This window comes from Zootoca vivipara, chromosome 5, assembly GCF_963506605.1.
Source record: "Zootoca vivipara chromosome 5, rZooViv1.1, whole genome shotgun sequence".
NCBI classification, from domain to species: domain Eukaryota; kingdom Metazoa; phylum Chordata; class Lepidosauria; order Squamata; family Lacertidae; genus Zootoca; species Zootoca vivipara.
In genome coordinates, this window is record NC_083280.1 from 56,701,372 (window position 1) to 56,722,737 (window position 21,366).

Below are 21,366 nucleotides of genomic sequence, written 5' to 3' on the forward strand. Positions count from 1 at the left end.
GTTGAAACCTGACAAAACAAAAGCCCAGATAGGAAAGGGAAAGAGAAGCTGTTAAAGTCAGGAGTGGGGTGGGGTGGGGTGGAACCGCTGCAATTTCCCCTTAAGACCTTAAAATCCAACCTGGCAGATCTGATTTCACTATTAAATACTACTGACAGAATTAGTCAAGTCTGGAAGTTTGCAATACAGACTCCCTCCGTTAAAGAATAAATAAATCTTAAACCAATGTTGAGTCCAGCTCAGACCCCTCTGAATTTGAGTCTGGTTTGAAATGGGGTTTGTCCCATTTCAAAGAGAGCTCTCCCTATTACTTTCTAAATGAAAACAAATTGCCTTTGATAGGGCATGGTGCATAATTAGCAGTAGGGATGGCTTGCTAGAGAGATATGGGGATTTGCTGCTCTCTCCGTACTTGACTTTAATGCTCTTGAACAGGCATAAGACCATCATTTTCTGATGAGGAGCATGGGATTTGTTGTTTCTCTGCCTACCAATTCAGCTTAGAAGGCAGAAGAAAATATACAAATCCCATTATCCCAGCCAAGAAGTGATGTTTATTATTTTCAACTAAGAGAGTGGGTGTGGGAGATTGGAGGCATACGTTACCCACCCAATTGTATTTCTTTGCTTTATTTAAAGCTTTCCTGGAAAAGTTTGAAGGTTTTGTTTTTTAATAGACATGCTCAAGGAAATATTTTTAAAGGGCAAAGGGGAGGTGGAGGGAGGTTGGGAAGGGGAAAGAAGGGTTTGAACCATTTTATTGTAAAAAAATGTGAAAAGCATAATGAACTATTATTAAAGATTTTAGTAAATGAATGGATTTTGAGACAAAATGAATGCAGTTTGCATGTCACTAGGAAAGACACATGACCATTTACTAAGTGATAATGCAGACCTTTGACAAGACGATTATCTATACTAGCTTCACATCAAGGGTGAGCAGACATAACCTTCCCCTTCGATTTCTGATAAGGTGCAGTCGTGTGATAAAACTACCCTCCACCACTTGACAATCTACGTAATACAATAACTGGCTTACCAAGTAGCAAAATATACACTATAGTAAGTAAGGAATGGTAAATGGCTGTCTGCATTCAGCCATACTCTCTCATTGTGCAGGACCAGAATGGCTGCAGTCTATTCCCCTTCTCCCTACACCCCCAACCTCTCCAAACACGTTTGATGTTCAAATCCATCTGGCCCTGAAAAGCCACATACATTTCAATGGCCCATTTGACATAAAAGATGGTGCTGTCAGTACCTTAGCCAACCACCTGTGACTTGGCCACATCTCAGTGGATCAGGTATCCATTTGTATCTGAGTAGTCTGGAGATCATCCAGAACATGAGTTCAGAAAGACAACAAACCCTCAGCTTTTTTTGGGGGGGGGGGGGAAGCAAGCAAGTGCCCCAACAACTTGGCAAGAGCACCCATACCATCTGAAATCAGCTACTATAGCTGTACCTCTGCTGATGACAATTAACTTCATGCCATTTCCAGCTAGTGTTTCCTGCCAAACAGTTAATGCTATATAATCCACATTGCAGCTGTTGAAATTCTGTTACCAAATATATTTTCTATGTTGACACATGATTGTTTTTAGCCCTCCCTGATATCTCGTCGTTGCTAAGAACATGGATGGATGGTTGGTTGGTTGGTGTGGTTGTGTGTGGTTGCTTGTCTGCTTCAATATCCTTTCTCTGGTTTGTCTTCTATCATTGTTTTTGCCATGAAACTCATTTCAAATTCACCTTTTAAGGAGGTTTTGAAGGTTGATCTTGTGTACCAGGGGGTCCATAGTTTGTGGGGATGATACAATGGCTGAATGAACAAGAATGTCGTCTATACTCAAGACAATGCACAGATCCTTCAGGATGTGATGCCTTGGGCTGCTGCTAGAATACCCTGGAAAAAAGAAAATTAATTCTCTTCTGCCACTACAAAATTTTAAGATTAACATTTCCTTTCAGATTCTGGCCCCAGATTCCTACAGCAAAAATAGAGACAGCTGTAAAGTCAGAATCCCTCTTAGAGGAGTAGCCAATGTGGTGTCTGCCAGATGTTGCATCAGCCCCAGGCAGCATGGCAAATGGTCAAGGATGATGGGAGTTGTAGTCTTAAAAACCATCTGGAAGACACCAGTTTGACTACTCTGTGTGAAGCACCTTAAGCAGCGTACTTGCTAGTTTTGTAACATATTAAGTGACCATACACCTTAGGGGTGTAGGGGTGTTAGGGGAGGGGTAGTACCTCTGGTGTTAATACTAAAGAGAAACGAAAACGTTGTTGAGTGGCTTCCAAGCAATTTAATGTCCATTGTTCCTATCAACGACCATATTAGCACGCAGCACTACAATAGCATGCTTCTTCACCTCCCATGCAACCAGGAGGACAAATAAAAGGTTTTTACACTATTGTTTTCTGCATTGCTCGTTGTGCCATGGTGCTATTTTAACTTGATTAATATCTATACTTCATTGCTTTAACTTTTATTTTGTGAACTGTCCACAAAGCTGTTTATTTATCGGCGGTATAGAAATGCTGTGATTGACTGAATGAAGGAATAACCTCTTTTCAGTACCTTAATGCACCTATGACCTACCAATATACAGTAAGTGACACTCCCTCTGTGCACCACTGATCATCTGCTGGCAGGAAGGTGCCCACAAATCTAGATCTCTGGATAGGGGCCAGTTGGTTGTATCCAGTGCTAGTCTTACTCAGAGTAGACCCACTGAAGTTAATGGAGATGACTAACTTGGGTTTATTTCAATGGATCTACTTTGAGCAAGACTTAGTTGGCTGCAACTCACAGGAAGAGAAGGTTGTGGCCCATGTGCTCTGTTTACCAAATGTAGTAGATATACTATAGTTTGACTAAGTAAAAAATGACAAATATCAATTTCTATTCAAAGCTGTCTTATAGTTAAACATGACGTTTCACTCCCCAGCTTAAATCCTCAGGCTGTGGGAAAGCCACTTTGTACGCGTTAAGCAACTAAGATGGGGAAACACACACATTGTTTGCATTGGGGGACTTGCCCCAGTTGCATCCTGGTGCTAAAGCAGGCATGGACAAGAAAAGCAACACATTACAAAGCTTCTTTATATCTTCTGGGACTTTTTGTGCCTCTCCCATAACTACCCTTGGAGATGTGTACAATTATAGAGGGTGAACTTGGTGATGCATGCAGTTATGCAACAATTGCCATGGCACTACTTGTGAAAGTTTCTTTCCATTCCCCAAGCAGCCACAATGTCATGGAATGTATGTAAGGTTGGGTTACCAACTTGAACCACTAATGAAGTTATCAAAATTCTGGATGTGTGAAACAGAACTGTGAACAGGTATGGCACAGTACAGAGGCAACAACAAAAAGATACTTTATTTCCACCTTAAGGCACTGCCTGCTAATGACATTTTTTAAATAGAACTAGGTTTTTGGAAGGTAGATATTATCAGGCATCAGTTTTACATAGTTTTTTAAGATCCCTTTTGGACTAAGGCTCAAATTGCCTCTGTGCTACCTTGGGCCAGACACCATCTGTGAGCCCTGTCTGCAATAGGATGCTCTGCAGATAAAAAAATTGTATAGCCATTCTAAGTGCCATCCTTTGTTCTTTCTTGGAAGGGTGGGATTGGTTAAAAACCCACCAACAAATGTGATTTGTTGTTTAGCAGGATGTTTAATATTTGAGGTAAGGTGGGTGGTGACCAGAGAGAGAGAGTGCCTTCTCAGTGGTGGCACCATGGAATTACATTCTTAGGGATTAATTTCTGGCTCAAATATTGTTGGGCTTTTCCCAGAACCACACTAATACATTTTTCCCCAGGCTTTTAAAGACATTATTTAAAATTATGTTTTAACTTTCTTTTCTTTTTGTATATCTCCCCATAGTCTTTGCTGAAGACTATACATATGGATATGCTTTTGAATTATGCTGCTGGAGGAGACTCTTGAGAGTCCCATGGACTGCAAGAAGATCAAACCATTCTTAAGGAAATCAGCCCTGAGTGATCACTGGAAGGACAGATCCTGAAGCTGAGGCTCCAATACTTTGGCCACCTCATGAGAAGAGAAGACTCTCTGGAAAAGACCCTGATGTTGGGAAAGATTGAGGGCACAAGGAGAAGGGGGCGACAGAGGGCGAGATGGTTGGACAGTGTTCTCGAAGCTACGAACATAAGTCTGACCAAACTACGGGAGGCAGTGCAAGACAGGAGTGCCTGGTGTGCTCTGGTCCATGGGGTCACGAAGAGTCGGACACGACTAAACGACTAAACAACAACAATACATATGGATCTTTTAAATACATATATACAAGCTTTCTGGTTCAATCAGAGCTGATTTTGTACCTCAACAATACTGCTGAACAACAATTCAGAACACTGGAATATTTCACACCAAAGTATACATAATTTAAGTGTCTTCAAGCCTCTGAGATGTATACTGAACTCTCCTCTTCCTCCTTCAGGATTTCATTGCCCTAATGAAGGAGATGCCTGTATGTGATACAGTAACACACACACACCCTGTCTCCATTATTAAGTGAATGGAGAGGTTTGAATCTTTAATGCTCTAAATCAGGGAATAATGGTATATATCTATAGGTGGTGCTAGACAGTCCTGAACAGAGTTAAGGCCATTCTACTCACTGTGAATGGGATTTCTGGATCCAGTCTTGAGCAGATATACTGCTTGTTGCTACCAGATGGACGAAAGGAGAAGCATAACAGGAGTACCTGAGTTACATGTGCCAATATGCAGCTTATGCACACTGCAGTTTAAACATCCAGATGTTGCTGGACTCCAACTCATCCCTGGCTACTGGCCTTGCTGGCTGGTGAGTGATGGGAATTAGAGAGCAACGAATATGGAGGGCTTAAATGTTATATATGAATGCAGTTATAATTGATAACTGATCATTCTATACATGACCGAGACAGACTGATGAATCAGCAGGCATAAATGTATTTATATGCCAGTCCAATGAATGCACTGTCATGTGAGATTACGATGTTTGTATTCCTTACTGTCAATTTCGTTATACCAACATTAGACATTCTTACATTACTACCTTTCCCTTTGTTCCGTAAGTAACAAAACTTCAACTAAATAAAATGCTATCATTTGTCACAGGGTACCCAAACTGTGGTCCACAGACCACTGATGGTCCACAAGCTTCATTCAGGTGTTCTACAGGGTGTCTGTAAAAAGACAATAAAAATCATACAGTATTACAATTGCTACCACAGAAAGAAAAATAATTAAATATTCCATCAAGACCCTCAGGAATTTTCAAGTGGTCCATGGGGGGTGGGGGGGTGGAATGAATGTGGGAACCACTGAATTATCATGTTTCTTGCAATGAGTTAAATATGCTCACACTGTAATGGAACTATGCTTCCCTAGGTCTTTTTGGTTTTTCAAATCCCATTGCCTTAGGGCTGCTGTGTCTGCTGTTCAAAAGGCAGCATTGTTTAACTTTTGGTCAAAGTGGAGCAATTAACACCCACTTTGAATCCGGTCAAATTAAGTTCACATTTCTTTCAAATGTTTGCTCTTAGCTTTGATACTTATTTTCAACTCAAAATCACAGCACCCACGCAAACAATTTTCTTCCCTCGTGGAAGAAGCAGAGTCATTTCTCATAAGGGGAAGGGATGAAAGAGACAGGGGGGTCAAGATTCATTCCTATTATAGTTAAGCATTTGAAATATTGTGCATTAAAACAGGGTAGAAACCAGGGCAATATTTTCTTATGTTCCTGCCACAAGGAATGTTCAGTGTTTGCTACCTTTGGTTCCCATACTTCGTTGTTGGATCTTTCGAATCTTCTTTGTTCAGGAGTTGCTCTTGATTGTGAAGCCTTTTGTTTAACTATGTTCCACGTTGAAAATAATAATAACTGTCCTACATTTGAGATTGTGGAGGTTGAAAGAACTAGGTTCCATGTCTCTGAACCACCACCATAATTATATTATCAACAGTGATGCCATTGACAAGGATCTTGTGCCCAGCATTAAATTGTATGCAGGGCCAGATTAAGATATGCTAAGGGCCTAAACTAAGCCAAGTTTAAGAGGCCGCACCAATGAAAATAGAAATAACAAGCATTTATATTTACCAGGTGATGCTGCATTTAAAAATTAACAATTGAGCACAAACATAAATCTTGCAATAAGCCTATCTGCATACAAAATACCTTTAAATGAAAATACTTTATGACATCATACTTAGAATATATGAAAAATATGTATGTACAGCAACACAAGAGGTATTACATACACAGTTTAGCACTAAACAGAAGACAGACTGCAACCTGCACTATGTGTGCACTGGATTCAGTCAAAGTTTGTGCACTGGATTCAGTCAAACTGGATTCGGGAGTTGGTTGAGTTGGCTTGACACAGTTATAAAGGAATACAACCGGGAAACACAATCTGTACACACATGCAAACTGCATTTGTTGCTTTATGCTTGAAATGTATTGCTTCTCTCCTTTCATGCTTTTCTCTTATAGCCTAATCCTTCGTACCTACCTCTGCATTGCCTGATACATGGAGAACATTGCCTTGCTCTAAGATCTGACAACTCAGTGTAACAACCTGATTACTCCCTACCCTTTATCTGATATTACCCTGTTTGTTAAGAGAGCTTGGAACATCCCTTGGGCCAGTAGTGACAATGGAGTCTGGGCACCCAGAGCATATTGTAGAGATCTGATGCAGGGCCCAAAATTTTTAATGATTCATCCAAGCAAGCAGCTAACACGGCGGAGACTGCCAAATTAAGTTGCTTTTACATACTGAGCAGCTCTCTTCAAAAGCTCGGCACCACTGTTCACCTTCCTCCTTCCCTCTATCGCTAGAAGAAGTTAATGCAATTCTATTATATTACATTACAATTCTGTCCTCCCGCCTCCCCAATGAGAGAAAAGCATGTCAAGGGCAATACTAGAACAAATTGAGCTTTTGTGCCCCCTTTAAGTGTTGTGGCTTGATTGATGTCAGGGATTAAAATGGTGCTAAAAAAAAACAGGGGGAGGAAGGGGGGGAGGAAGCTCCATGAGCAGCTGTAGCTACCACTGCTGCTGCCCAAACAAAAAGAAACAAACACAAAAACCCCACTTACAGTTCCTCAAATGCCAAAGTGAAGTGTTATATATGCTGGAGGCTCTGAATACCTAAACTTGCCTGGGTACGGGGTTTCTCACACACATATTTTTAAACCGAAAGCTTTTCAGTTTTCAAAGCGCATGGCAGCCTCCCCTTTTCTCTCTCTGTAGGGGGCAAGCAGGGGAGGACGTCCCTACAGGCGCTCCAGATACTTGCACCATTCACCCTCAAGCAGCTCCTGACAAAATTCCTTTCAAAAGCAGTGATGGCATTAAAGGCCCGTTATATAATGTTTGGCGCTCACGGGACAGCTTTTCAAAGGGAGCCCTTGCACACATCCATGTCAAAATGGATATGTCTGAATTAGTTATCTGCAGAGGGACGAGTCTTGGGGTACGTTTTCCAACAGAGGCTTTCAGGGGAGTTGCGTCTACCTTGTTGTTTCTGGAGTGAAATGCACAGGCCCCTGGTTTTAGCGCCCGAGCAAATCTCGAACACATATGCATGAAACTCTACTATGCATCTGCAAGCCATATCAGTCTTCTGAAGAGAAGAGGAAGAACGGTTGTTATACGGTATGTATGCACAATAGAGCTAGACTGGTGAATGGAAGAGAGCTTCCACAGTGGTCGCATCTGCCATGTGGAACAGCCTCCCCTTAGAAATTAGGCATGCACCAACCATATTGGGTTTTCAGCATATGCTGAAGACTTAATTTGTTCACTCAGCTCTTCCCCAACCAGTAATATTGGTCTGGTCTGGCACATGATATCAGCACTTTGGATACTGAGTGGTATTCAACTACATTTTACTCATGGTAGACCTATTGAAATTATTGGACCTAACCTAGCCATGCTAATTAATTTCAATGGGTCTACTCTGAGTAACAATTAGTTGAGAACCATCCATTACTTTAGGGTTTTTAAAAAATAAATGCTATATAGCTTTAATTCTTTTATTGGTTGTAGTGCTTTTTCAAAAAGTTGTAAACTGCTTTGGATATTTTTAAAATAAATGGTATAACAAATGTTCTTAAATAAACAAATATCTTTAAAACTTCTCCAGAAGCTGTTTTGTACCACACAACATATAAGCATACATGTTTAACATATACTATGTTCTCCTCCTTGTTCTACTGGTCTTAGGTGTGCTAATTCAGCATGTCTGAGACCACAAACCACATGAGAGTTGTGTCAGTTTCTATGCTGATTGCTGCTAATGTAAAAAAAATGGAGGGGAAATGAAATGAAAGGGTCTAGCAAAATCAGCAGACAGAACAGCCAAAAGAATAACTATGACTCAAAGGTCCTGCACAATTAGTATACCTTCCTGGAAACGGCACACATGGACACAAACCCCACACAAACCTCTGCCAAGGCCTGCCACTGGGAGGCACTTTATAGACATAGCCCCAAATTCCTAGCTGGGAGCAGATCCCAGATTTGATTTTGGAAAAGTAACACATACAAACCAATTCCAACAGAACCTCACTATATGCAGTTGAAGAGTCACTTTAAAACTTGCTATGAATCACAATCAAAGGGGTGGTTAATTAGTTGTGTATAATTAATAGAAACAACAAAGGCGATTTAAAGATCAACACATTTATTCTTGCTAAATTGGTCTTTGTTTTAAAATTTTGTTCTTCTAAAGTCCTGGTTCAGGTTTCTACCAAGTACACTTCAAATCAGACCTGGTTTTATAGGTCCCTTTTGTGACATGACTACCCATTTAATATAGGAATCATTGCCAGCTCCAGGGAAGCAGATTTGTGGTGGTAAAGTATAGATATTATGATCACATGGGTAGCTCAGATTACATCATAGGCATTTCCCATCAGCACTAGATAGTCTGGTAATGCTGAATTAGAATTAGAAAGCATTTACTCAATCAGACATTAAGGCATTAATGATGCAACATATGAGCATATTTTACCGTAACTATGTCTCTACATTGCACAATGCTACTTTAGCCCTAACTTTTGAAGTCTTCTTGCGATCAGCAAAATATTTCCACCCTAGGTATCCATGTGCTACGTACACATGGATTTACAGAACAACCGAGAAAGGGCTGCAGCACCCTACTAGATCAGTGCATTCATGAAAAGACTTATGGGCTTTTTTATTTAAAGGATGCTGGAAAGGATTTACAACACCCACATGTATCTTTCAATACTTCTACAGAAGGGAAAGGAAGAAGTCAAACCCATTTTAAATTTGTAGTACTGTACAATGTTGACCTAGAATAGGTAATCTGAATACAAGGGCTACATCATTGGAACGATGTGCTTTTTTAACCAATTTATCATGGGGGTAAAGGTGGCGTCTTGAAAACATTCCCGATATACCGCAACTTGCTGTCAAAGCTAGGACTCAGTTTTGTGTTTCAAGAATCCCAGGCTATAAATTCAGTTGGAGGATGAATCCTTCAATATATATATATATATATATATATCACTTGTGGGTATGTGCCTGTTAGTCATCTCAGCATGAAGGCTGCAAACCTAATCACACTTACTTCTGAGTAAAGATGTGTAAGAAATCATTGTGTGCTTACAATTCATAAAAATTAATGGAAGCGATTAATTTTAGGGGGTGGACGACAAGATGTTGGTGCTGACGATGGGAATTTTGTCTCGGAGAACAGCTTTTCATCTGCCTCTACCACCAAGCTTCATTTTCTCTCTTATGAGTCAGCCATTAAAAATTACCTGCAATTAAACTGCTCAAAACTGCAGATAGTATCAGTAGAATTACCTTGTTGGCATTTGCAAAGATAAATCCATTATTGTATTAACATGAGATCAAACCTGCAGAGCTTGCAATGGCCAAGACATTATGAAAAAACAGATTAGGGTAGAGATAACAGCGCTGGCAGCCAGCAGCATGGTATATTAAAAGGCACAGAAGAGGACAGAAAGATACCTCTGCTCAGTAACTGTTACTCCTTCTGATCCCCTACTCACTTCAAAACACATCAGTGTTATGTGACAAACAAGAAATAAAGAGAAATCTCAGCTCCTTCATCATCGATGGCTAGAACCCAAACCTATTTCAGTAGGGTTAGCCAAGATACTCAACATGCAGGAAAATCTTGCACATGTGTACCTGCATTTAGAGGTTCATTCAGGGTGCCGCTGTGGGTTAAACCACAGAGTCTAGGGCTTGCCGATCAGAAGGTCGAATCCCCGCAACGGGGTGAGCTCCCGTTGCTCGGTCCCAGCTCCTTCCAACCTAGCAATTCGAAAGCACGTCAAAGTGCAAGTAGATAAATTGGTACCACTACAGCGGGATGGTAAATAGCGTTTCCGTGTGCTGGTCTGGTTCGCCAGAAGCGGCTTTGTCATGCTGGCCACATGACCTGGAAGCTGCACGCCTGCTCCCTCGGCCAATAACGCGAGATGAGCGCCGCAACCCCAGAGTTGGTCACGACTAGACCTAATGGTCAGGGGTCCCTTTACCTTTACCATTTCAGCATCCATGTGGACACTACTGCTGGACCAGCTTGCGCCCCAAAGAGTTCGCTTTGGTGCTGCTAATGCAGCACAAACAACATGGGAGGCACAATTACGAGTCACCAGCCTCTGCAACCACAGCAGGTGCTGTGATTCTCTAGTGGTTTGACTTCATCCCTGGAAGTACATTCCACTGTCTCTCAAGACAGACAGAGGCCGACAACAGTTTTTAAATATAATTTTTAATGTTTTAAATACTAGTTTTTAAACTCTTTTGACGAATAATTTTATTGTTTTATTCTTTTTCTAAACAACTTTGAGGGGTTTTTTTTGCAATAAAGTGGTATATAAATCTTGTGAAATAAATATCATCTGTGTCTTCTGTACACATGGGTGGTCACATTTTCAAACTAGTGTGTGTTCTCTATTCCTCTCCCCTCAATTAGGGTTTCAACAGACCTTTCTTTTTTTAAAAAAGGGGGGGCGCTAAAGGTTTTTCACAATCTTTTGAAAGAGAGGGAACTGGTGTGTTGCTATACAGAGGATATACAGAGAGAGAAAGAGACGGACAAACAAACAACTGAGTTACTTTACTGCTTCCTATTTTACCAAATTCATTCATAGACATGTTAAACGCAGTGAAGGGAGAGGCACAGCCCTGCGACATGAGTAGGTCTGCCCCAAAAGGAGGTGACCTGAGAAAGCACTCTGTGTACACAAGTACACAACAAGCACTCGAGAAGTGCATTTTTGGCACAGATTTCATCCATTCTACTTTGGACTGTGGTACAGAGACGATGTCATGCACACAGCACCCCCCAAAATCCAACACAGAATGCACATTATCATACAGTGTGGTCACTCCTTGTGTGTCTCCTGCTTTAAATGCTGGGATCCTTTTTAAAAACAACAACACCATCAATAATTTCCTGTAATAATTTGTTTGCTTTATTTTATACAGAGTGCACTTTCTAGGAACCTTGCTGATCCTTACAAACAATAGGCTCAGGCTCACAGCAATCCTTTGAGGACCAGGGGGTGGGGGAAAGCTGAGCAATTTGCCTCTGGCCATTGAGAAAAATCTAAGGAAGAATTGAGAACAAGAGTTCCAGTCTTCTAAATTAGTCCGCAGCCTTAGGCAAAATTCTACTTTTCACCAGTAATTGTAAAAGGCTTCATTGTGCTTCTACCAGAATGCTTGTAAAAATCCCAGTTCAATGGTGTGTGATCTTTCATTATGTAAACATGTTTCTAAAGTCCTTGTGTGATAACGCAGCTCTGCACAGCAGCCATGCTTGTTACTGTCAGGGCACAACATGAAAAATAAAAATTACTATGTACAGGTAGGTAGCCGTGTTGGTCTGAGTCGAAGCAAAATAAAAAAATTCTTTCAGTAGCACCTTAAAGACCAACTAAGTTTTTATTTTGGTATGAGCTTTCGTGTGCATGCACACTTCGTCAGATACACTGAAACAGAATCCACCAAACCCTTATGTATATTCAGAGGGTGGATTACTATGCTATGGGATGAACTGCTCTATTAAAGGGCAGGATGGATCACGTTTGGGATGCATGCTACAAATAAATTCACATTTAACTAAACAAGAACAGACCTTAAACGCTCAAACCAGTAGTCCAAACAGCCTTCATTATGGAGAGATCCAGGTTCCTGAAGCATATAATAATACAAGGCGGCTAACTTTTTGAGAAGCTTCCCAAGGTTGAGTGCTTAAGTCAACCATGAGGATCTACAGTGGTACCTCTACTTACGAATTTAATGCGTTCTGAATACGCATCGAAAAAAATTGTTAGTCGAATCCCATAGGAATGCATTGGGATAAAAAAATCATAAGTAGAAGCAACCCTATCTAAAAATTCGTAAGTAGAAAAAATCCTATCTAAACCACATCCAAGATGGCGGACGGAGCTCCATTCGTAAATAGAAACATTCGTAAGTAGAGTTATTCGTAAGTAGAGGTACCACTGTACTAACCTGACAATTACAATTCCCTACATTTAATAAAGCTTAGTAATTGCATAGAACTGAATTTAAAAGAAAATCACACACATTACCTTTTTTTGTTCTCCTTGCACCAACCCTGTATGGTAAGCATTATTATCATCTCTATGTTGCAGATGGGGGATGGTTGCCTTGGATGAGACACTGTGGCATGTCTAAAAGGCCATCAAGTGAGATTTTAACGGGGGACTTCCTGATTTGTCAGGAAACCACATTGGCTCTCCAATTTGAGCTGAGCTTACAGCACTGGCAATCACAATTGCTACTTTCTGTGGTGATGACTGCACAGTACGGAAAGAATAATGTTGCTGTGAGACACATTAATCATAAGTCATTTACCTTTAGCATGTACCGTAGTGCCTTCTCTCCAAACTATTCACATCTCAACCATAACACACTTTTCAGGGGGTTTGTTGTTGTTGTTTGGTTGGGGTTTTCTTGTTTTTTGTCTTTTAAATCCTAATTGGTTTTTGCCCATCCTTGGATGAAAAATGTTTCCTGGGCCTCCCTAAGGTGGATTTAAGGGAAAGCACTGCATGGAAAAACCATGATCAAAATAGCTTTTAGTACAAATTAGAAGAAGGTGACTGATTCTTTGCATTTCATTAAAAGCAGCTTCATCTAATGAAAAAGCCTGATCATAATTAGAATGACTCAGAAATCTGTTTTGCCCGAAAGCCTCCTTGTAGTATTCCATCATGTTGGGCTTTCTGGGACTCTGATCCACCATTTGGGACTAATTTATTTAGTTCCTCCATGCAGATGGTTAGATCACACAAGGACCCACACAAGAGGGGCTGTTCACTTACAAAGATGCAGTAGAAAAGATTTTGTATTGTCTTGCACAGCAGGAACCTTGCTGTACAGAGGAACATATTGTGCTGTTCTTCGTCACTGTCAGATATAGTGCACCATCACTGCTTGGGGGCAAATTCAAACGCCAAATATGTTTAGAGTGTGAAAACAGTACTTATAATATGGCTGTTATATGTACCCAATTGTTAGCATGGGGCTGAGCTCTGTTCTTCCTGCCTGACAATTGCCAGGAAAAATGTGGGAATATCTAAGTATTTTGGATTCAGATCAGCAAAGCACTAAAATTAATAGGGGAAGAAGAAGTAATTTGGGGAATATGCACAAAGCAAGGTCTTTTAGCTTAAAACACAGTTCTATAATTACAACAAAGACTGCAACTTAAAAGTAATTGCACAAATTATCTTCCAAACAGGAGTGTGTTTCTCTTTTCTTCAGCATCCCAGGCAGAGGGAAGTTAGCTTACAACATGGGGTTAGTCAGGTCCAAAGAGGTGGGAGATGCATGGGATGTCTACTGATATTTTTGTTTTTTGCTTCAATGCAGCTGTAGGAGCCTGTGAATTTGATTGGAATGGTGTGGGGAATGATTAACTCTTTCCCTACAGGTTGTTTTTCCAATCAAAATCTCTTCCCTTCCAAGCTGCTTTCTGCCTGCATGGCAGAAGATTCCTTTACAATTTTGATCAGAACAATTGGCCTCTAGGAAAAGGGTTGATCTCTCTCTCCCCCCCCCCCTCTCTCTCTCACACACACTGTTCCATTCAAGTTCACAGCCCCCTACAGACAGGATTTCAGTACAGTACAGTGGTACCTCGGGTTAAGAACTTAATTCGTTCTGGAGGTCCGCTCTTAACCTAAGTAAAATAAAAAAAAATCCTTCAGTAGCACCTTAAAGACCAACTAAGTTTTTATTTTGGTATGAGCTTTCGTGTGCATGCACACTTCTTCAGATACCTTCAGGTATCTGAAGAAGTGTGCATGCACACGAAAGCTCATACCAAAATAAAAACTTAGTTGGTCTTTAAAGTGCTACTGAAGGAATTTTTTTTATTTTACTTCGATCCAGACCAACACGGCTACCTACCTGTAACCGCTCTTAACCTGAAACTGTTCTTAACCTGAGGTACCACTTTAGCTCCCACTGCTGCCGCGCCACTGCCACATGATTTCTGTTCTCATCTTGAAGCAAAGTTCTTAACCCGAGGTACTATTTCTGGGTTAGCAGAGTCTGTAACCTGAAACGTGGCTTCCAAGATTCCAGCATCTTGGCCCTCATTAAAAGTATGATGTGTGAACTGGTGCACAGCTGTTGAATTATATTGCGCATATGAAGGTTAGCAAAGCAAAACAGTAAAATTTAATGTCAACTTGCTGAATCCTAACTCATATGAATCATTTCAAAAAAGCAGTGATGGAGAACATTCAGTCTAATCAGGCAAGCCAGGCATCCCCACTTGACCAACAAAGCTGATTTGGCCAAGCCCATTTGCCCTACACCAAAGCCAATGCAATTCTGGGCTGCATCAATAGGAGTATAGCATCTAGATCAAGGGAAGTAATAGTACCACTGTATTCTGCTCTGGTCAGACCTCACCTGGAGTACTGTGTCCAGTTCTGGGCACCACAGCTCAAGAAGGATACTGACAAGCTGGAACGTGTCCAGAGGAGGGCAACCAAAATGGTCAAGGGCCTGGAAACAATGCCTTATGAGGAACGGCTTAGGGAGCTGGGTATGTTTAGCCTGGAGAAGAGAAGGTTAAGGGGTGATACGATAGCCATGTTCAAATATAGTAAAGAATGCCATAGAGAGGAGGGAGAAAGGTTGTTTTCTGGTGCTCCAGGGAAGCGGACACGGAGCAATGGATTCAAACTACAAGAAAGAAGATTCCACCTAAACATTAGGAAGAACTTCCTGACAGTAAGAGCTGTTCGACAGTGGAATTTGCTGCCAAGGAGTGTGGTGGAGTCTCCTTCTTTGGAGGTCTTTAAGCAGAGGCTTGACAGCCATATGGCCGTCAGGAATGCTTTGATGGTGTTTCCTGCTTGGCAGGGGGTTGGACTGGATGGCCCTTATGGTCTCTTCCAACTCTATGATTCTATGATGTCATATATGGGTATGGGACGTAAAGATGTGGCTCTCTGCCAAAATCTGTTCCTTTGCCAGAGCAGTTTGATTTCAAATGACAAAGGCACAGGAAAATGGGTCACATCAGGCGACAGATGGGGTTTCGGGAGGCAAGGATACAGCCCGTGAACTGGATCCAGCCCCCCCCCCCCCCGGCAGTAATGAAATTTGAAAAATCCACAAAGTAATTCTGATGTGCCACCTCCATTCAGTGGTGCAGGAACTACTACAGAACTTCCATTTAAACTGAGCGCAGACTGAACCCATTGGGGTTGGATCCAGAATACGTATGTTGGGCTTAGCTGCCCAGTGAAATCAAGGGTAGTGGTGGCTGGTCCCCATTTAGACTAGTAGGCTAGAAGGAAGGGGAAGTGCAGCCAGAGCCAATGGCAACCAGAGCAAGCCAATTCTAATTCTGTCTCCTCTTCCTCCTCCTCCTCCTGCTGAGTTCTGCAAGAGCAGCTCTTAACAGTAAGGAAGAGGAAGTTGCTACAGGCAGTGCCACCTCCGGAACTTCTTGGAAGTAAGAAGGCAAGAAGGCAAGCAGGTGAGGACAAACTGAGGGCAGATGAAGGTTGGATGGGGCAGTGCCTCATGAATGGACCAACCTCCACTCAGCGATGGGACTTGAGTCATATTCTACTGAGGCCCAAGTTCAACTAACTTTGGGTGCTTCCATACTGGGAGCGAATACTGCAGATGGGCCAATCAGCGATCATAAACAGGTCACTGGCATGAAACTTTTTTTAAAAAATGGATTTTATGTTGAAAGGGCAAATCCATACTAAATTTACCCTTTGCTGGAAAAAAACTAACATCCATGAGCAGCATTGACCCCACAATAAACACCCATCCAAAAGTACCCTTTGTCAGGATCCAATTCATAACCATGGTCATCTATATGGCGGTAAAGGTGACATTTTACTGCTCTCTTGCCATCACTTTTCCGGGTAAACACACAAATTTTCCTATCACAATTCTAAGAGGACACATGTTTGCAGAATCATGGACACTTAACTCTATTCCAGAGCTGCTTACAATGCTACAGCAGTTATAAGCCTCCAATGTGCTGCTTTAATATATGCCTGACGTACCTGGAGCCCTGCAGATGAAAAGCTAAGCCAACCACATAGGTTTGTTTCATTCAGGTGCCTTTTTCATCCCTGCTTCCAGCCTCTACCACTTCCTTGGATACCAGCCTGGAGCAAATGAAACAACCTATATATACCTGGGTACAAACATGAATGACTATATAATTTAAACTGTTTCCACAAGTACAAGAAAATGAAAAGGCCTTCAGTGATGCTAGCTGTGTGATTTCAACTTGGGACTCGTAAAAAATAATAAGGTTGTTTTTACTACCTATCCAGTTTATAAGCTAATAAAGCAGCTTAGCATATTAAATTTCACTGACACACATTTTCAAAGGGGGACTTGCAAGCAGTATAATGTAGTATGTCTCCCCCTGAAATCACCCAAGCATGTTATTTTCTTACCCTTTTTATCTTTCGAACTTCTCTAGAGAAGGAAAAAGCATTCCCATAAACACAAAAGAAAACGAACTTACTCAATCACCCATAGAGTCATAAAAGTATTGCAAAGCATCACGGTCTTATAAAACGAAAATAAACGAGTTTCCACTGTCAAAAGTCATTGTGTTGGATAAGGGGGAATAGAGGACAACTGCAGCTTTCTAATCAGCTGTACCTGCCTGGGAGACTCACTGTTAACAAAAATAGCTAACAGAAATACCACGTGCAGCACATTTCATCTTAAGCCGTATTGACTATGGAAAGGCGGCATACAACTAAAATGGATGACCCGGCACCATTTTTTAAGGAAGTGTCACTGTAATCGAAAGCAATACAAACAATGGGAAAGGATCGTATTTTCATGACGGTGCAACAGCTGTTTTAAGTGCATACAACAATGTTGAGAGTAGTACAGGTAGTGAAAGGTGAACGATGTGGGGAGCTTTTTTTGGCTTGCAGAAATCAATAAAGCAAAACAGGAATTATGCCGATAAAGCAGAGTTAATGCACTGCTGCTGGGGGGCGGCGGAAGCTATCAGATCTTTAAACCCTAGTTTATCTCTGTTTTACACAAGGGTATCTTTATTTTATCAACAAGTGCATGCCTATAAATTACAGACAAAAAATGCTGAATCACTAAAAGAAAACCCTTGATTATTAGGTAATAAGATGAATTTGGTTTGGAGTCCTGTTGTCCGAAGAGTTATTGTAGCTTAGTTATGTGCCACACAATTTTAAAGGCCACTTATCTCACAAATGGATTCTGAAAGTTAAGAATTTATGGGAGCAACATCCTCCCTGATGTGCACTTCAGATCTCTTGTCTGCTCACACTTCGGATTCCTGACTAAAGGGGAAATTTTTGACCTCTGTTTCACAACTGAAAATGAAATGTAATAAAGAAGTGGAAAATTACAGAAGACAAGACTGCTTGAAGTCAACACTCATAGACAGCAACGTCCCCAGTTTTGAGAATTCATCAAGAAATAAAACAAACACTAAGAGCCCTTGAGGTTTTCCTTGGCTTCCCACAAGCATGTGCTTGAAAGCACCTCTTCTGCAATTTCTAACAATAAGTTTGTTTTAATAAAAAACCCAACCATTGCTTGCTGAAACTTATGCTGCCTATTTATAGGAAACACCATTTCATTCAAATAAGGCTAAGCTATCAAAAGTGACTAAGTTATGCAACAGCCATCAACTTTTTCAGACCCAGAGCTCACTTTTAACCCAAACTTATATTTGGGGACCTATTTCTTAATCTTTTGCCATATAAGTGCATGGTGGTCATGATCCTGCTATGACCCCCCCTTCCTTGGATCAGGCCATGATCCACCAGTTGAAGACCAGTGAGTTACAGATTATGAACAAATGAAATTTTCAGAAGCAAAACCTTTCATATTAGGGCATGGAGGGCTAGTGGTTATGATCCTAAATATCAAATTCATTAGAAAAACAATCAGTCTCCTACTAATAAAAGGAAAGGCCAGAAACAATTACCTCTACTCCAAGCAAGCAAAACAAAACACACAATTGAACCAGGTTTTTTTTGGGGGGGGTTCAACCAGCTTCCCGCTTTTGTTAATTACACAGTATTACCACATCAGTGTGTTGCACACTGTCTATAATGTAAATACATACTTTATGTGTTTTGTAAATGTTTGGCATAACCATACAATGTAATTAACTCTTACCTGGGTCATCTTGGCAAGATCCAGTGAAGGTCTTTGTTCCTTTACTTCTTCAGGCCGCCGCCGTTTAATTCCAACTTTCTTGTCATTAAGGACACATGGCTGGGACCGGCTTCGGGAAAGCCCGTTGGAGCGCCTTGTCAGCTCTGGGGTTGAGGCAGGTGTGCTGCTGGCTGAGGGCAGGCAATATTCCGAAAAAGAAATCTGATCATGGGAGCAGGAGAGAGACCGCTGGATGTCAACCCTGCCACCTTCTACAGAGCCGTGGTCGCTGCCCCAGATATCACTCGCCTGCCCATAAGTGGCTGACCTTCTCATTCCTTGGCATGGCTGGCATCCTAATCTGTTGCTAAACGCAGACTGGTCGTAGGATGAGGAAAGAGTGTTTGACCTGGAAGGAAGGCTAAAGCTTGAGCTTCTCTGCATGGTGGTGAATCCATTGGAATAGCGCTGGACACTTCCACCACTGTAACACCGTCTCTTTTCTACAGGAGTCCAGACCTTTGATCCTATAGGCCTCCATGAAGCCCTACAGCTAGACATCTCATCAGAAAAAGAGAGCGACCTACACTGGCGTTTGCTGGGAGGTGCTGAGGGATTGCCATTGCGGTCACTGAGGCTGAGGTCTTTGATCAAGTTGGTCACTGCGCATGTGCTAGCTGCCTCTCTCTGCCATATGGCGCTTTCTTCGCTTTTGTCAGGCAGGCAGTCCCAAATGCTGGCGCTTGGCTGATCGATCTGAAGGGGACATTTCCTACTGAGATCTCTCCATCTGTCATTTTCTAAGTTGGAAATGATAAAATGATATACATTCATTAGCACCAATTAGCAATATGGTTCACCTGCCATATTTTTTAAAACAACAACAACAACAACAACAATATATTTCATGGGACACTTCACTATAAACTAGTTAATTGTTAGAATTTGGTTTGACAAATAATTGATTAAGGATGGAGGGACAAACAAGCTAGTTAACTAAGGAGGAGCAGCAGCAGAAAATATTGAAAAACAAGCAGCAGTGTGCCCCCCTTTTTCATGAACAAACCCTTTTAATGTAAAAACATATTGAGCTGACTTTTTTAAAAAAACTTAAACATAAAGGTTTAATGTGAATGTAAGAGTTTAAAGAGGGTCAAAAATCAAGACAGGCACAGTATTAAACACTGATGTTGCTCAGCCTGTATAAATTGATGTCAGATCTTTCTTCTGTGATGAACAGTAGCAGTACAAACATAATGTTCTCCATGGCTAAGAATGCCATCTTTTCAATAAGATCCACTTTCATCCAGGCACAGCTGCTGCTTTTTGAGCAGGTCTGCAGCAGTTTGAAGAACTAGGCTGGCCGCTGAGTTATCTAGCAGTGTTTTGGTGCTGTATTTTGTTCTATTTCCTCATAGGAAACAAACCCAATTATATTTTGTTTCCATGCAAACATGAATAAAAGGACAAACAGTTAAGCCATTTTGAATACACACTGGACTCAATGGCAACAATGAGGAAGAACTGAGTTGTTTTTTTAAACGGAAAGGGCACTGCAAGTCCAAAACACTAAGGTCGGAGATCAACATTATGCTAGTTATTAGGTGTGTGTATGGATAAACTTATTTGCAAGGAAGCAAGCAAGCAAGGCCATCTATCACAAGGATAGTCATAATTTTATAACCTGGATTTGTAAACAGAAACATGTATTGAATGCGTAACGATCACTGTTAAATTTTAATGTGATTATGCCCAAAATGATGAAGACAAGTAGGGCTAAATCTGGAAAAACAAACAGGCTATTCATCATAATAAGCCGCTAGGGTAATACAGCTCTACCAACAATGACTAAAATAATAAAATGGTTCCAGTAATATAATAATGCTTAAATATGAACCTTTTAACACCCCACACACATGGATGTCCTGAACTGCATGGCCACCCCTTGTTGTCTACTTCAACTAGCGTTTACAGACGGATGCCCGCGCTACCCGTCCATCAAAATGCTGTGATCTGTTTTTGGATGCAGCTATCAGTTCTGTTCCCCCCCCCTCACTTTAATGATCACAATGCAAAGCAAGAAATACACATTTAGCAATTACAGCTATGTTTAGATGTCACTTATTTTCCCACCATATTCACTGCAGCCAACAGAGCATTCTCAGGTCAGGTCACCAGACAAAAGAAACAGAAATAGAAGCTAATTTTACTGGCACGCTGCCATGACCCTCAGGGTTCAGACATCACGTTTTACAATACAAAAAGCTTTGGTAAGTCCATACAAAAGGATACAGGATACCTGTCTCTTTCAACTTTATTTTTTCATGAGCAACTATAAATCTTTTAAAAGAGGCAAATCAAGCAGCACTCAGGGTTTTTTTTTTACTCCTTTCCCCCTCTGCAAAGTTACCTGCTGACCACTTTACCATATGCATTCTGTAGAGGAAGAAGAAGGAGAAGGAGAAGGAGAAGGAGAAGGAGAAGGAGAAGGAGAAGGAGAAGAAGAAGAAGAAGAAGAAGAAGAAGAAGAAGAAGAAGAAGAAGAAGAAGAAGAAGAAGAAGAGGAGGAGGGGGAGGGGGAGGGGGAGGAGGAGTTTGGATTTGATATCCCGCTTTATCACTACCCG

The 21,366-nt window shown here is 41.2% G+C and overlaps 2 protein-coding genes and 1 long non-coding RNA gene across 10 annotated transcripts in view; 1 reads left to right on the top strand and 2 right to left on the bottom strand.

Annotated features, from left to right (window-relative positions):
* LHPP (phospholysine phosphohistidine inorganic pyrophosphate phosphatase) overlaps window positions 1–4,038 on the top strand; it is a 165,487-nt gene extending 161,449 nt beyond the window's left edge. The window contains exon 8 of the transcript XR_009557607.1: window positions 3,901–4,038. The gene's annotated coding sequence lies outside the window, so the exon portion shown is untranslated. The remainder of the gene's footprint in view (window positions 1–3,900) is intronic.
* The window catches only part of FAM53B (family with sequence similarity 53 member B), a 119,276-nt gene that overhangs the window by 40,047 nt on the left and 57,863 nt on the right, over window positions 1–21,366 (bottom strand). For all 8 annotated transcript variants that reach the window (XM_035137750.2, XM_060274815.1, XM_035137756.2 and 5 more), the window contains one exon: window positions 18,761–19,539. In XM_035137750.2, the coding sequence (XP_034993641.1) occupies window positions 18,761–19,539 (779 nt within the window). The remainder of the gene's footprint in view (window positions 1–18,760; window positions 19,540–21,366) is intronic.
* Window positions 1,389–18,749, bottom strand: LOC132592164 (uncharacterized). The gene is made up of 2 exons (XR_009557608.1): window positions 14,512–18,749; window positions 1,389–14,264 (listed from the first exon to the last, which is right to left on the bottom strand). It is a non-coding gene; the product is annotated as an uncharacterized LOC132592164 (long non-coding RNA).